At 39.0% G+C, this 17,161-nt stretch overlaps 1 protein-coding gene and 2 pseudogenes across 1 annotated transcript; 2 read left to right on the top strand and 1 right to left on the bottom strand.

The window, feature by feature from the left end:
• The window catches only part of ORYCUNV1R-PS1575 (vomeronasal 1 receptor oryCunV1R-ps1575 pseudogene), a 1,374,299-nt pseudogene that overhangs the window by 633,270 nt on the left and 723,868 nt on the right, over positions 1-17,161 (bottom strand).
• ORYCUNV1R-PS1621 (vomeronasal 1 receptor oryCunV1R-ps1621 pseudogene) lies at positions 371-1,288 on the top strand (annotated as a pseudogene).
• Positions 371-1,288, top strand: ORYCUNV1R1584 (vomeronasal 1 receptor oryCunV1R1584). The gene is given in 1 exon segment (NM_001167271.1): positions 371-1,288. A coding segment is annotated over 1 exon segment (918 nt).

Genomic DNA, 17,161 nt, shown 5'->3' with positions numbered 1-17,161 from the left:
TCTTCCAGGCCAGCCCTCTGCTGTGGCCTGGGAGTGCAGTGGAGGATGGCCCAGGTGCTTGGGCCCTGCACCCCATGGGAGACCAGGAAAAGCACCTGGCTCCAGGCTCCTGCCATCGGATCAGCGCGGTGCGCCGGCCGCAGCGCGCCGGCCGCGGCGGCCATTGGAGGGTGAACCAACGGCAAAAGGAAGACCTTTCTCTCTCTGTCTCTCTCTCTCTCACTGTCCACTCTGCCTGTCAAAAAAAAAAAAAAAGATGTTATAATGGAAACTTCTGTTAAGTAGAATAATTCCTGCTGATGACATAAGAACTTTTGTTTTTGTTTTGCTTGTTTTTCAGACATATATGTGTTTTCTCCATGATATAAAGATGATCACACTTTCTGCTTGTATTGCTGTGAATAAATATCTCATTTTTCAAGCTGGCATTGGAATGACAGCCAACACCTTCCTCCTCCTCTTCCACATCCTCACACTTCTGCTGGATCACAGACCCAAGCCCACTGACCTGATCACCAGTCACCTGGCCTTTGTTCACATTACATTGCTCATCACTGTGTTATTTTTGTTCTCTCCAGACCTGTTTGGGTCACTCAATTTTTGGAATGACTTTAAATGTAAGAGTTTGTTCTACAGCAGTAGGGTGCTGAGGGGGCTCTCCATCTCTACCACCTGCCTCCTGAGCATCATTCAGGCCATCACCATCAGCCCCAGCACATCCTGGTTGGCACAGTTTAAATATAAATCCACACATTTCATCTTTTACTTCTTCCCATTTGTATGGTTGATTTGTTTGTCTTTTAGTATTGGTGTGATCTTCCACACTGTAGCATCGTCCAATGTGACCCAGACCAATATGATGGTTCTCACTAAGTACTGTTCACTTTCTCCCATAGGCCGTGGCATCATGGGTATGATGCTCACAATGACAACATACAGGGATGTCTTCCTTGTAGGACTCATGCTGCTCTCAAGTGTGTACATGGTGATCCTCTTGTCCTGGCATCAGAAAAGGTCCCAATACCTTCACAGCACCAGCCCCTTCCCAAGATCCTCCCCAGAGAAAAAGGCCACCCAGACCATCCTTCTGCTAGTGAATTTCTTTGTGGTCATGTACTGGGCAGACTTAATCATCTCATCCTCCTCAATGATACTGTGGACATATGACTCTGTTACGGTAGGTGTCCAGAGTGTTGTGGCCAATGTCTATGCTTCTGCCAGTCCGTTGGTGCTTATCAGTTCTGATAAGAGGATAGTTGTTATGTTGCACAGTATACTATGGAAATGATTTTGATTTTTATTAGTTAATGACAGAAGTGGTTGCCTTGCCTTGGCATTTGTTGCGGTAGTTAAGGCGGTGCTTTGGATGCCCACCTCCTGTATTAGAGTGCCTGAGTTTGAATCATGTTCATGTTTCTGATCCATCTTATTGTCAGTCAACACTCTGAGTAGTATAGCAGGTGCTTACTCAAGTAATTAGGTTCCTGTTACATGTTAGCACCACATGGAGATCTAGAATTCGGTGTTGGCCTGGCCATCACATGTTTGCTATCGTTTAGGTTTTGAACAAGCAGATGTATTTCCTTCCTTCCTTCCTTCCTTCCTTCCTTCCTTCCTTCCTTCCTTCTTCCTTCCTTCCCTCCTCTCTCTCTCTTCTGACTTCCAAATGAAGTAAAATAAAGAAATAATTTTGAAAATGATTGTATAAAATTGAGATTTATGAGGCAAATTATTCCAATAGATAAGTTCCTATCTTATTAAACTTTACAGAATTATATTTTCTCATGTTCAAATAAAAGAAATATGTATTTTTCAGAAATTACATTTCTTTTGATTCAAAATCCACCACAATGTAAGATTTAGATAGCTTTACAAGTATCTTGTCCTTTCGTTTTTCACTTCACAACTTCTCACAGACAATTTTTCTTTTTTTTAACCTTCATGCTGTAGAACTATCCATAAGTAACCAAATCTTTTTTTTTAAAGATTTATTTATTTACTTTGAAAGTCAGAGTTATACAGAGAGAGAAGGAGAGGCAGAGAGAGAGAGAGAGAGAGAGAGAGAGAGATCTTCCATCCGCTGGTTCACTCCCCAGATGGCCACAAAGGCCGGAGCTGCACTGATCCGATTTCAGGAGCCAGGAACTTCTTCTGGGACTCCCATGTGGGTACAAGGGTGCAAGGACTTGAACCATCTTCTACTGCTTTCCCAGACCATATCAGAGAGGTGGATTGGAAGTGGAGCAGCTGGGACTTGAACCGGCACCCACATGTGATGCTGGCACAGCAGGTGGCAGCTTTACCTGCTATGCCACAGCGCTGGCCCCAGTAATCAAATCTTTTATGACTTATTTTTTTATTAATTTCACATTCATTGTATACAGGATCTCCATCAGGTTTATCAGTTTTTAAATGATCAACTCATAATTACCATTTAAAATCAAATTTTCTCAACTAAAATTTTCACTCTGCTTAGTTCAGCTTACTCTTTAATCTATGGTAGCCATGCTTTATTTCAAAAGGTTTAAGCTATTTCATTATGCATTATGGACAAAATGTCTGCTTTCAAATCACACCTACAAAAAGTAGATCAAGTTTTCAGGTTTACAGAAAACCATACTATAATAATTTACCAATATAAACATCTTGATTCCTGTTTATTCCATTCTGTTTAGACAGCAACAATAACAAAATGCTATCACTGACAATTACATAAAAACATCTCAATCCAGAAACCAAGTTTTACAGCCACTGTTCCTACCAATCAAAGAAATATGCCCCAAGACTCCAATTCTCAGGAATTTTAACATATTAATGGTACATTAGATACCTAAGACTGAGGACTATGCCTTACTTTATAAAAAAAGATAGCCATATCAGCTTAATTCCATATATATAATACTACCTATTTAATAAAAACTGTAATAAACATAATAAACTAGTACTGCAAACTTATGCTGTTCATGTGGGAAGACACTGCAAGAGAAGACAACAGAGACTGCCTGGCAATAAGAAGTATAAATTCCTTCTACAGGGATGGAGAAATAAAAGGCCAAATCTAGTTGTCTAAAAGACAATTCACTGTACACATTTTATTTACAGTTTTTTGTACACTTTCTTAATATGAATGGGACCACTTTTCTACTTGAGCCATTTTTAACCAAAGCAAAATAATCTAATTAATACAAAGTGTAAAAAATACAGCATAAAGATACAAAAACAGACATGCTAATTCTAGTTAGGAATGTAATTATGATGTTGCATTTTTTATAATCCACAATTATGTTTAGGAAATCACACAAACATAGATCACTGATTTGAATGAAATACATAAATTTGTAGCAAAGCTTTGTAGTTACAAAAAACAAAAAAAATTACCAAAGAATGCACAAAATTAATGTTTATTCCACCTTTGTGTCATATTCCTGGATCCTTCACCAGTGTTACGTGAGGAAAAAACAAAAGCAAACCAAATGAAAAACTGAAATCAGAATCACTAATGTTATCAAATAGGGAAACAAATAAATTAAAATCTAGCAGCCATGAGCAAAAGTACAGCAAAGATGATGATGTAAAAAGAAACAAGGAAAATTGCTAGAAAACTGTATGCATCATACTCTTTCAAACCAGCAAACTATGCTCTGCATACAATGGAACATAAACAGTATTTTTTCCTGTAAGGTACAGAAATGTAAGTTCTTTTTTTAACGTTGTGGATGGGTAAAATGTGTTTGTATAATTCTTTTTTTTTTTTTTTGACAGGCAGAGTGGACAGTGAGAGAGAGAGACAGAGAGAAAGGTCTTCCTTTGCCGTTGGTTCACCCTCCAATGGCCGCCGCGGCCGGCGCACTGCGGCCGGCGTACCGCGCTGATCCGATGGCAGGAGCCAGGAGCCAGGTGCATATCCTGGTCTCCCATGGGGTGCAGGGCCCAAGCACCTGGGCCATCCTCCACTGCACTCCCTGGCCACAGCAGAGGGCTGGCCTTGAAGAGGGGCAACCGGGACAGAATCCGGCGCCCCGACCGGGACTAGAACCCGGTGTGCTGGCGCCGCTAGGCGGAGGATTAGCCTTGGGCCAGGAACACATAAGGATCGTGGGGAAGATGTATACTGTATGTAATTCTTTGATTGGGATAGTGGACACTCTAGCCAAAATTTAAAAAAATGAACACAGAAGTACAAGACAAAGGTGAATGAGACTTCTCTTATATCTTAGCAACATTTAGATGGAAATCAAATTTAAATGCAGTCCACTCTGCTTTTGAAGAGGCTTTGGTTCAGCTCCCAAATCTTGATTGTTTGACACAGTCTCCTATGAGAATACTGAAAAGGTGTCTTCTTAAACAACAAACCTATTTTTAGTGATGGAGCCGCTCTTAGTAGCTGTGTCTGCATGGGACTGATAACCAATCACTATCTTTGGAGGAAGTCCTAACCTTTCCTTGTATACCCTCCCTATATGTGTAACAGCATCTCTGTTTTCACATTCAGTAGTCCATATTGCCACTTTATCACCTTTAGCTCTAACATTGACAACAGCTCCACATACATCATCGCTGTAGTCATCAAAAGATTCTCCAATAAGCACAGCAGTGTCTCTAGCCAAAAGCGATCGGGATCACTTCGCTTCTGCTCTTTGTTTAACGTAAATAGCCATTTGCCTCCCCGTTTGTTTTTCTCATCTTCCTACATAGGCTCAATGCCATCCTTAAAAAGTGAGTACTCCCAGCCAGGCATTAAATTACTAGACAACTGGATATGGTTGTACAGAGCCCAAAAGTCTTCAACAGTATCAAACTTAGAGATCAGCCGAAGGTTTGCTTGCCAAGTTTTGCTTTTATCATGCTTAAAAAACCAGAGCGCCCATCTGTTCTGTAGAGGATGTTTAATATAGTGTTCTGGGTTAGCAACCTCCTGATTAGATTCTGTTTTCTCCTCTTCTGCGGGCAGGGGATTAGGAGTGGGGGTGGTTTCCGGTTCCACAGTCGTCATCTTAGATCGATCTTATGACTTCTTTTTAAAATATATCACTTTACTCATAAAAATTAAAGCTAGGCAAGTTTCAAGTGTAGCTTGGACATCAATTTCTGTCTGCAATATTACTTTTTAATATTTTTCTTTTGTAGTGTAGTAGATGGTATTGTCACTGTTTTAAGGTGTATTTCTTTTTCTCTTCTCAATTTTTGCATCAAATTTGGTAATGCGATTTGACATTTTTATGTTTAATGATCCAAATAAATGGTTTTATTTATTTATTCTCATTTTTTTCATATAACTCTGTTTGTATTTTCTATTTTCTTGTCCCTTTATCATGTAGTTTTACATCACAATACTCCATTTAATTAATACTGTCATCATTTGCCTTTAATGTTTAAACTGTACGTTGTGTATTTGCTTTTTTATATTTTTCAAATATTTAGTTTGTTTTCCAAATATCACTACTCAACTTTATCTTAGTATTTCTCATTTTCATTCTTATTTAAGTTTTCGTTTGATATGTATTTAAATATATAATTCAAATATCTAATTTCTGTGAACGTTCATTTTCACAGATAGTTCTGTGTATGCTCCATTATTTCCATTTTGGTTCTCATATTTGCTCTGCTTTGCTACTTGGAAACTCTGCTTTGTTACTAGCAAAAAGTTAAATAGTTCCTTGTTTCTTAAATTTGACCACAGAGAAAGTTAAATGACCCACACAGGATTGAGGCCCAAGTGGTCAGATAGTGTCCTGAGGGCAACACTTTCTCTCAGTTTAACTTCTCCTCCAGTCCTGAAGTTGATTGATGTTTAATTGTGGGGAAGTCTCCTATTTTCCCTTTGATGCTCTTGGACATTCTAAGGATTTTTGTTACTCCCTGCATATATTTTGTTGCTATATTAGAAGTGTTGTGTGTACATGTTATATATGTTTTACCACCTGTATGTATACACCAAATGCACACAAGAGTAGAATATTTCACATCTAGTGTTTGTGGCAGTCGATAGAGTCATAAAAAATACCAATTTCTTATTTTTGAACATCTGAGGACCAAATGATACACTAAACACTAATAATGATTTCTAGATTGTAATTTATTTTAATGTTTTATAAATAATTTTCTTTTATATAAATTATAGAATTCTAATTCTTTAAATTATTCATTAGCACTAGAATAGAGGATGGCCCAAGTGCTTGGGCCCTGCCCCCCATGGGAGACCAGGATATGCACCTGGCTCCTGCCTTTGGATTAGCGTGGTGCACCGGCCACAGCGCGCTGGCCGCGGCAGCCATTGGAGGGTGAACCAACGGCAAAAGGAAGACCTTTCTCTCTGTCTCTCTCTCTCACTGTCCACTCTGCCTGTAAAAAAAAAAAGATTTACTTATTTATTTGAAAGACAGTGCTACAGAAAGGCCAAGGCATAAGGAGTCTTCCACATGCTGATTCACTTGCAAGATGGCCCCACAGTCTGGAGCTGAGCCTATCCAAAGCCAGGAGCCAGGAACTTCCTCTGGGTAGTTGTAGGGGCCCAAGCACTTGGGCCATCTTCCACTGCCCTTCTGATCCATAGCAGAGAGCTGGATCAGAAGCAGAGCAGCTGGGATAGGAACCAGAGCCCATATGGGATGTCGGCACTGCAGGTGGTGGCTTTACCTTCTATGCTACAGCACTGGATCCCTGAATTCCGTTTTTGATGCAATCATCACACTTACTATTCTGCAGTTTCTGATCCCTTAAAATAATTTGGATGTTTTATTTGATACTATTGTTTAATAAAATAACCTTGAATAAAACATGCATGGGGCTAATGCTACCCATGAATACTTTTATTGTAGTTCTCCTGTCATTTCACAATTGATAGAAAACAGGATTTGTAGATATATGCTTTTATGATATTACTGCATGTTAAAACTTGAAATTTGCAAAATTATCTGCTAGTGTTGGGAATCAGATTCACTCTCGTTTACAGGTTAAAATGCTGTCCAGGTGTATATTTAATAACCTGTGAATTTTTGCTATAAAATATTTGATATTCATTATAATTATTTATTTATTATATACTAAATAATTTGTTTTGAGATAGTTATGTTTATTTTTATTAAAAAACAATAATTGTCCATGTTCAAAGGATATAATGCAACATTTCAATACATTGCATATATTTTTATGATCTAATTAGGATAATTAGCATTCATTACTTTATATCTTCAATAGTTTTGAGATAGTTTTGATCTCACCTATGATAACTTACAATGTGCTAACTCATATTTATTTTGAATTAATTTTAATTTTGTATAGTTTGAAATGCTTTTAAACTTATTTATTTAGTTGAAAAGCAGTTTGACACAGAGAATGTGAGTGGAAGTGTGACACATGTACACACAGAGACACAGAGAGAAACACAGAGAGAGACACACAGAGAATCTTCTATGTATCTCTTGGTTCAGTTCCTAAATGTCCACAAAAGAAGGGGTTAGGCGTGGCAGAAACCAGAAACTAGGAACTCCATCTGAGTCCTCCATGTGGGAGGCATGGACACACACAATTGAGTCATCATCTTCTAATGCACATCTATAAATGTGTGCATTAGCAAGGAAGTAGATGAGAAAGAGAAGACATAAGTGTCCCAAGCAGTGGCTTAAACTGATGCATCTGTTCATTTTACATATTTAAAAACATTATACCTTATGGATATATACATAGATGATATTATGTATGTGACATATTAGCATTAAAGACTGATTCTTCAAGTTTCCATATGCTCAAATAGTTCTTATCTACAATTTTATATTTTTCACTTATTGAATTTCTTTTTTTTTTTTGACAGGCAGAGTAGACAGTGAGAGAGAGAGAGAAAAAGGTCTTCCTTTGCAGTTGATTCACCCTCCAATGGCTGCTGCGGCCGGCACACTGCAGCCGGCGCACCGCGCTGATCCGAAGGCAGGAGCCAGGTGCCTCTCCTGGTCTCCCATGGGGTGCAGGGCCCAAGCACTTGGGCCATCCTCCACTGCACTCCCAGGCCATAGCAGAGAGCTGGTCTGGAAGAGGGGCAACCAGGACAGAATCCGGTGCCCTGACTGGGACTAGAACCCAGTGTGCCGGTGCCGCAGGCGGAGGATTAGCCTATTGAGCCGCGGCGCCGGCCAACTTATTCAATTTAATTATCTGAACATTGATGTAAGAGAGAATACAGGTTCAGTTTGTCATCTCGGTAAAATCTAATGTCAAATGGAAACAATATATTGATTTACATTAGTCAAAGTATTGTATTTTTCTCATAAACTAAGTCTGAGTAGCATATAGAACCTTTACAAACATTTTCTCCTTACAACAGAGTAAACTGTAACAGAGAGTATTTATAGATTACCTAATGGTTCCTTATTTCACTTTATATTTATTACATCAGCTTCCATGAAATTTAGAATTTGTGGAATACTACAAAATATAAAAAGTCCATAGTAATAGAATTATACTTGAATTAAGGAGAAATATATTAATTGACCATTGAGTATGCGTTATTAATTGGCAATATCATGCAAAATAATATAATAATGTAAAATTCCATTTATTAAAGGTCTTCAAAAGTCATGAAAAATGTATATTATGAACAACCTAGGCCCAAATTTCAAAAATTTGTACCAAAATGTTAAATATATTTTCTATGAACTTTTTGAAGTACCTTGAACATAGCTTGTTTAACATCTAAACAACAATGAGCATAAATAGCATGTTATGAACGTTAAGGGAAATTAATATTTTATCATCTTAACAGAAAATGCACCTGATTAAATCCATCACGTATTTATGGTTAAAATTCTACACAAAATAAGCATTGAATGGAAATTCCACAAGTTGATTAACAGCAGTTATGGGGAGCAGGAATTTATCCTAGTAGTTACCACACATGTTAGGAAACCCAGGTCCCATATCAAAAAGTTGGGTTTGAATTTCTGGTTCTGTTTCCTGATTCCTTATTAATTCAAACACTTGGAAGCGGTGGTGATGGCTCAAGTAGCTGAGTTCCAGGCACATATATGAGAGATCTGGCTTGAGTTCCTAGAGCCTGGATCTGACCCTAATCCAACCCTGGCTGTTGCAAGCATTTGTCAGGTAAACCTGCATTTAAGAGATATTTCTGTGCATATATCTGTTTTTACTCTGTCCCTCTCTCTCTTGCTATGCCTCCTTTTTTCCTTCCCAAACATATAATAAAAATGTAAAAATGGCACCTAAAAGAATCCTAAACACCACACTTAATGAAGGAACTAAATGTTTTCCACAGATGAATTGACACAAAACATATATATTCTATTTGTACTTCTATTAAATATCATATTGGAGGTTTTTGCTAAAAATATCAGGTTATAAAAGTGAGGTTAGGAGATCTGGATGGTAAAAAGAAAAGTAAAACTTGATTTTCATGCCGATAGTAAAAGATAATACTGTGTATAAAATATTTAAGAATTCATTAAGAACCCACTCTAATTGATAAGTTCAGCAAAGTTGCAGTATTTGAGATCAGTATATGAGAATCAATTGCATTTCTGAAAAGTATTAGTGAACATTATGAGACAGTACTTAAGAATGTGGTACCATTCTGAGTTGGACATTGTACAGAGGGTTGGCCTGCTGTTTGGAATGTGAACATCCCATAGGGAAGGGCCTTGGGGAGAGAGCTACCATGCTTCTGATCAAGCTTAGAGTAACGTGCCTGGCAGGAAACATATGAAGGTCCAACTGTGGGTTCCCATTAGCCACATAGGAGATGTGGATGGAGTCTAGCTCCTGGCTTTGGTCTGGCCAATCACTACCTGTTGAGAGTAATTAGGGATTAAGCTAACAGCTGAGAGATCTCTTTCACTCCTTCTCTTCCTCTATTTCTCTCTCTCTCTCTCTCCATTTGTCAGTGTATGTTTCAAATAAATATGTTTTTGAAAAAAATGATAGCATTCTAAAAGCAACAAATTTAATGTATGACTCCACATATTTTAAGACAATTAACCCTAATTTTATAATGAGCTCTACCAAATAAAATGAAAGACCTGATTTTTAAAAACCAGTGATTTGAATTGCCATATTGTCACAAAATACAGAAAATTTCAATAATTGTGCAAGAATTCCTCAATAGCATGAATTATTTGAGAACAGTAAATAAAAATTTGAAAAAAAAAAAACAGGCCTCCCCTGCTGCATAATAGCTCTAATCCAACAACGGTAAAAGGCAAGTGTTGTCAGGGATATGCAGAATATAGAATCATCAAATGTTGCTCCTGGGAACATAAAACAGTACAGCCACTTTAAAAACAACCTAGCAATTTTCTCAAATGTTATAATAGAACTACCACATTGGAGCCCTGGTATTTGATACAGCAGTCAATGTGTTGCTTTAAGCAACCAGGGCCCCATATGGTGCACCTGGGTTATAGCTCAGTCTCTGTTCTAAATTCTGGTTTCCTTCTAGTGCACTCCTGAGAGGAGACAGATGATGGCTTAGTCAGTTACTTTCCTGCCACCCAGTTGGGACACTCTGATTGAGTTTACTCTAACCCAGTCATGCTATTGTAGGCATTTGAGCAATAAATCAGAGGATGGGAATTCTGTCTGTCCCTCTGTCTCTGTAACTGTCACTGACGTTGTTCTCTTTGTCTTTTCTCTACCTTTCAAATAAAAGAATAAAAATTGAAAATAGAATGACCATATGACCCAGCTAGAATTAAAGAAACTATGACCATCACTGAAAATAGACCTGAGTCTGTCTCCAGACCTTCATTGAATGCATAAGGAACTTCAATCAAACTTAGTCCATAAACTGAGAATCCAGTTTAGAGATCAATTTTGGGCAGCAGCTTGATTTCAGCAAACTAGTATCCACATTTCAACCACCAAGACGTAAAAATAAGGCAGGTGCTCACCAAATGAGGCATTTCTGTACTGTGCTTCCACATCCTGTATTCAAGCATTCACTGCCAAACTGGTGGAGCTCAGCTCTGTGAACATTCTGGGCCCTGAAAACTGTCCAAGTCATGAGTTATTCTTTGTTCACAAAAGCAATTAGCTTCAATTTCTCAAAACTTTCTCTTCTGGGTCTGGTATTATAGTGTAGTGCATTAAACCTCAACCTAGGATGGCAGCATCACATCAGTGTTGTGTCCTGGCTGCTGCACTTCAGACCCTACTCCCTCTTAATGTCATGGAAAAGCAGAGAAAGATGGGTGAACTATTTGGGCCGCTTTCCCATGTGGGTGATTGGGAATAAGCTCCCAGCTCCTGGCTTTGGCCGGTCTCAGTCCTGCCCCTTGTGGCCATTTAGGGAGTGAACTAGTAGGTGGAAGATCTCTGCCTCACTCTCCCTGTAAATCTGCCTCCCAAATAAATTTATCCTTAAAAATAAAAATGTTTCACTTCTAGTACAATTTGTTATACTGTGATTATAATCACATAATCCATTTATATCAACATGCATTAATTTAAAAATGCATGAAGCGTTCACTTACAATGTATGACTGTTGTTATGCTGTCATGGTTTTTAAAATAAATATGTCAAAATGCTAAAGTGATTCAATTACTTTAATACTCAAATTTCAAAACTAGAAAACTGTTTTCATTTTAATATATTTATGTTATTAAGAGGATGAGAGCTACAGATATCTCCCATCCACTGGTTCACTTACCAAATGACTGCCCCAGATAGGGATTTGGCCAGGTTAAAGCCAGGAGCCAAGAACTCAATTCATGTTCTCCATATGAGTGGGAGGGTTGAGGTGCATTAGCCATTGCATATTGCCTTCCAGATTGCACATTAGCAAGAATATGAGATCAGAAGCAGAACTGGTACACAAATCCAGGCACTCTGAAATGGGATGTGAGTGTCTCAAAAGACATCTTAACTGCTGCACTATCTGCTGTTTCTAAGTTGTTTGCTTTATTTGTGTGTGTTTATATATTTATATTTCTATATATATGGGAGAGATATTAATATCATGGCTGGTTTTAAATAAATATGAGAGGAAAGGGTGGTTGAAAAGGCAGAGATATGCCATGAGAGATTTTTCAATGGTGAAATATGTAAAGCGAACACAATCCTGTAAGGAGTATGAGTGAATAGGAATCATGTGGCTAATTTGAACAGCGAAATGGAATTGGAGGGAAATGGTATCAACACATAAAGTACACGCTGCTGTAATTCAGATTGTTAGTGAAGTGGAGGAAAAATATAATGATATTTTCAGGGTAACAATACCCCTTAACAAATAGAGCTCAGAGAAAAAAAAAGTTACATAAATGTTTTTGACCACACCTCTGTCCATACAAGGAGTATTTTTTTTAACTTTTATTTAATGAATATAAATTTCCAAAGTACAGCTTATGGATTACAATGGCTTCCCCACCATAACGTCCCTCCCACCCGCAACCCTCCCCTCTCCCACTCCCTCTCCCCTTCCATTCACATCAAGATTCATTTTCAATTCTCTCTATATACAGAAGATCAGTTTAGCACACATTAAGTAAAGATTTCAACAGTTTGCTCCCACACAGAAACATAAAGTGAAAAATAATAGATGATTTTTTAAATGATGATGAAATCAGATCAGACCTATTGTCATGTTTAATCCCAGTGAGAGTCAAGTTGGGAATTGATAATTTCTTCTTTTTTTTTTTTACAGAAGATCAGTTTAAGTAAAGATTTCAACAGTTTGCACCCCATAGAAACACAAAGTGAAATATACTGTTTGAGTACTCATTATAGCATTAAGTCTCAATGTAGAGCACATTAAGGACAGAGATCCTACATGAGGAGTAAGTGCACAGTGACTCCTGTTGTTGACTTTACAAATTGACACTCTTGTTTATGGCCTCAGTAATCTCCCCATGCTCCAGTCATGAGTTTCCAAGGCTATGGAAGCCCCTTGAGTTCTCCGACTCTTATCTTGTTTAGACAAGGTCATAGTCAAAGTGGAGGTTCTCTCCTCCCTTCAGAGAAAGGTACCTCCTTCTTTGAAGACCTGTTCTTTCCACTGGGATCTCACTCACAGAGATCTTTCATTTAGGTGTGTTTTTTTTTTTTTTTTGCCAGAGTGTCTTGGCTTTCCATGCCTGAAATACTCTCATGGGCTTTTCAGCCAGATCAGAATGCCTTTAGGGCTGATTCTGAGGCCAGAGTGCTGTTGAATTGGAGTCCCCTGGTATGTTTCTAACTACCATTTGGGGCAAGTCAGCCTGAGCATGTCCCAAATTGTATATCTCTTCCCTCTCTTATTCCCACTCTTATGTTTAACAGGGATCACATTTCAGTTAAATTTCAACACTTAAGAATAACTGTGTACTAATTACAGAATTAAACCAGTCATATTAAGTAGAACAGACAAAATAAACTACTAAGAGGGATAATGTGTTAAGTTGTTCATTAACAGTCAGGGCTATGCTGATCAAGTCACCGTTTCTCATAGTGTCCATTTCACTTCAACAGGTTTCCTTTTTGGTGTTCAGTCAGTTGTCACCGATCAGGGAGAACATATGGTATTTGTCCCTTTGGGACTGGCTTACTTCACTCAGCATGATGTGTTCCAGATTCCTCCATTTTGTTGCAAATGACTGGATTTCGTTGTTTCCTACTGCGGTATAGTATTCTAAAGAATACATATCCCATAATTTCTTTATCTAGTCTACCGTTGATGGGCATGTAGGTTGGCTCCAGGTCTTGGCTATTGTGAATTGTGCTGCGATAAACATTAGGGTGCAGACCGCTTTTTTGTTTGCCAATTTAATTTCCTTTGGATAAATTCCAAGGAGTGGGATGGCTGGGTTGAACGGTAGGGTTATATTCAGGTTTCTGAGGAATCTCCAGACTGACTTCCATAGTGGCTTGACCAGTTTGCATTCCCACCAACAGTGGGTTAGTGTCCCTTTTTCCCCACATCCTCGCCAGCATCTGTTGTTGGTAGATTTCTTAATGTGAGCCATTCTAACCGGGGTGAGGTGAAACCTCATTGTGGTTTTGATTTGCATTTCCCTGATTGCTAGTGACCTTGAACATTTTTTCATGTGCCTGTTGGCCATTTGGATTTCCTCTTTTGAAAAATGTCTATTGAGGTCACAAGGAGTATTTTTATACTGCTCTTTTTCCAGTGCTAATGCTGCTTTGGTATACACACATTCCCCAGCAATTGTGCCACCTAAAAGTGGTAATATAAAAATTCATTACTGCTACATGTAGACATATATTGTCATGTCTTCAGTATGCAATTGGCTGCTCTGTCATACATTACATACTTTTATAAAATATTTTATTTAAAAATAATTAGGGGCCGGCGCCGCGGCTCACTAGGCTAATCCTCCGCCTAGCGGCGCCGGCACACCTGGTTCTAGTCCCGGTCGGGGCGCCGGATTCTGTCCCGGTTGCCCCTCTTCCAGGCCAGCTCTCTGCTGTGGCCAGGGAGTGCAGTGGAGGATGGCCCAGGTGCTTGGGCCCTGCACCCCATGGGAGACCAGGAAAAGCACCTGGCTCCTGGTTCCTGCCATCGGATCAGCGCGGTGCGCCGGCTGCAGCGCGCTGGCTGCGGCGGCCATTGGAGGGTGAACCAATGGCAAAGGAAGACCTTTCTCTCTGTCTCTCTCTCTCACTGTCCACTCTGCCTGTCAAAAAATAAAAAAATAAAAAAATAAAAAAATAAAAATAAAAAATAAAAATATAAATAATTAGGAAAAATCCATAATTTTATATATAAACTAGCAATAAAACATAACTAGCACTCATCGAACAGCTTCAATAATTCTGATAGCTTTTCCATATTTTTTATTTCTACTTTTTATTTATTTATTTGTTTTTGACAGGCAGAGTTGACAGTGAGAGAGAGAGAGACAGGTTTTCCTTTTCCATTGGTTCACCCCTCAATGGCTGCTGTGGCCTGCGCGCCATGGCTGGCACACCGTGCTGATCCGAAGCCAGGAGCCAGGTGCTTCCTCCTGGTCTCCCATACAGGTGCAGGGCCCAAGCACTTGGGCCATCCTCCACTGCCTTCCCAGGCCACAGCAGAGAGCTGGACTGGAAGAGGAGCAACTGGGACAGAATCTGGTGCCCCAACAGGGACGAGAACCTGGTGTACTGGCGCCACAGGCAGAAGATTAGCCTATTGAGCCGCAGCACTGGCTACTTTACCATAAATTTTGTTGTTGTTGTAGTTTGTTTGTTTGTTTGTTTGTTTTTGACAGGCAGAGTGGACAGTGAGAGAGAGAGACAGAGAGAAAGGTCTTTCTTTGCCATTGGTTCACCCTCCAATGGCCGCCACGGCTGGTGCGCTGCAGCCGGCGCACTGCGCCTATCCGAAGGCAGGAGCCAGGTGCTTCTCCTGGTCTCCCATGGGGTGCGGGGCCCAAGGACTTTCGCAATCCTCCAGTGCACTCCCTGGCCACAGCAGAAAGCTGGCCTGGAAGAGGGGCAACCGGGACAGAATCCGGTGACCCGACCGGGACTAGAACCCAGTGTGCCAGTGCTGCAAGGCAGAGGATTAGCCTACTGAGCCGCGGCGCCAGCACCATAAATTTTAACTGTCAGTCTTAGAGGTAGTTTAAAGCACATATGACATCCTATGTCATTTATTATATAAATTTTTAGTACTTACTTCTAATGTATGAAGACTCCTAACAGAATTCCACATTCATACACAAAACACATTTCTTAAGGCCGGCACTATGGTGTAGCGGGTCAAGCCACCGTCTGCAGTGTCAGCATCCCATGTGGGCACTGTTTCAATTCCCAGTGGCTCCATTTCTGATCCAGCTCCCTCTTAATGCATCTGGGAAAGCAGTGGAAGATGGCACAACTACCAGGGTCCCTGCAGCCTCGTGGGAGACCAGAGGAAGCTCCCAACTCCTGGTTTTGGATCAGCTTATTTCTGTCTGTTATGGCCATTTGGGAAGTGAACCAGTGGATGGAAGATGGTCTCTTGCATGTGCGTGCTGCTCTTACTCTCTCACTCTCACTTTCCCTTGGTCTGTAAGTCTTTCAAATAGATAAATAAATCTTTAAAAAATCACATTTCTCTAATATCTTATTGTAACTGAATTCCAGGTGCAAATATTTGGTCTCTTTCTCAAACTCTCAATTAAATAAAACAATTTATTAAAATCAGAAATAAGCATATGAAAATGTTATCTGAATCCCCATGCTTATTGAAGCTCAATTTGCAATAGCTAAGTTATGGAATCAACCAGATGTACATGGACTGATGACTGGGTAAAAAAATTATGGTTTATATACAGTATGGAATACAATTCAGCCATAAATGAATGAAATCCAATCTTTTACAACAAAATGGATGCAACTGGAAATTATTATCCTTAGTGACATGTGCCATTCCCCTAAAGTCAAATATAATGGTTTCTCTGATATGTGGCAATTAATACAGAATAAAAATATATGAATGTGGAACAGATATATTGTGATATGATTGTTGTCTTTAGCCCTTGATTATACATATACCTGAGGAATTTCTGTCTACTTCCTGCATGTTGAATATTATGGTTAGTGGTGATTATAGAGTGGACTAAAGGTCTGTTGATGCAAAATTTAAACAAAGAAAGGACAGGGATTGAGGGAGGAGCAAGGGAGGGAGGGAACAATGGTTATCTTCTTAGAATGGCAACTATACATTGCATAAAATCTGTTTTCTTTTTAGTAATAAAACCTTAATATAAAATTTAGCTACAGTTGTTTTCATTATTAAAATTGTAGAATGCTAAAACTTCTTGAGATTTGAGGTGGCCCACATTTGCCTTATGTATCAGTTATTTTTCATGACTATTCAAAATGAAAGCATTGAATGTACATACTGGAGTTGGTGACACATAGGCTGTGAAAGTTTCAAATGAATAGATGGGTTTTCCAGAGAACTTTATAGCTGCTACAGAATAGAACATATTCAATCTTGGTAGTATTGGAAGATTAATCTATTTTTCAGTTTTCAGATGAAGAGGAGATAGCATTTAACAAAAGTGGCATAAATCTGATGTTTAGGCAAATATTCCAAAAATGAATGAGGACAAGTTACATGAAGAATGACATTCCCTCAAGCAGTGAGAATAAACTTTAATTTGAAAATTTTAGCAAAAAGTCAAAAACAGTGTTCCAGGAGTTGATGATCAATGTAAGTCTATCTTGTAGTAGAGGATTCTTAGGATG

The sequence above is a fragment of the Oryctolagus cuniculus genome, chromosome 19, assembly GCF_964237555.1.
Source record: "Oryctolagus cuniculus chromosome 19, mOryCun1.1, whole genome shotgun sequence".
Classification (NCBI taxonomy): Eukaryota; Metazoa; Chordata; class Mammalia; order Lagomorpha; family Leporidae; genus Oryctolagus; species Oryctolagus cuniculus.
Note: the sequence above shows the minus strand (reverse complement) of the source record. Positions and strands in the feature narration are given on the sequence as shown.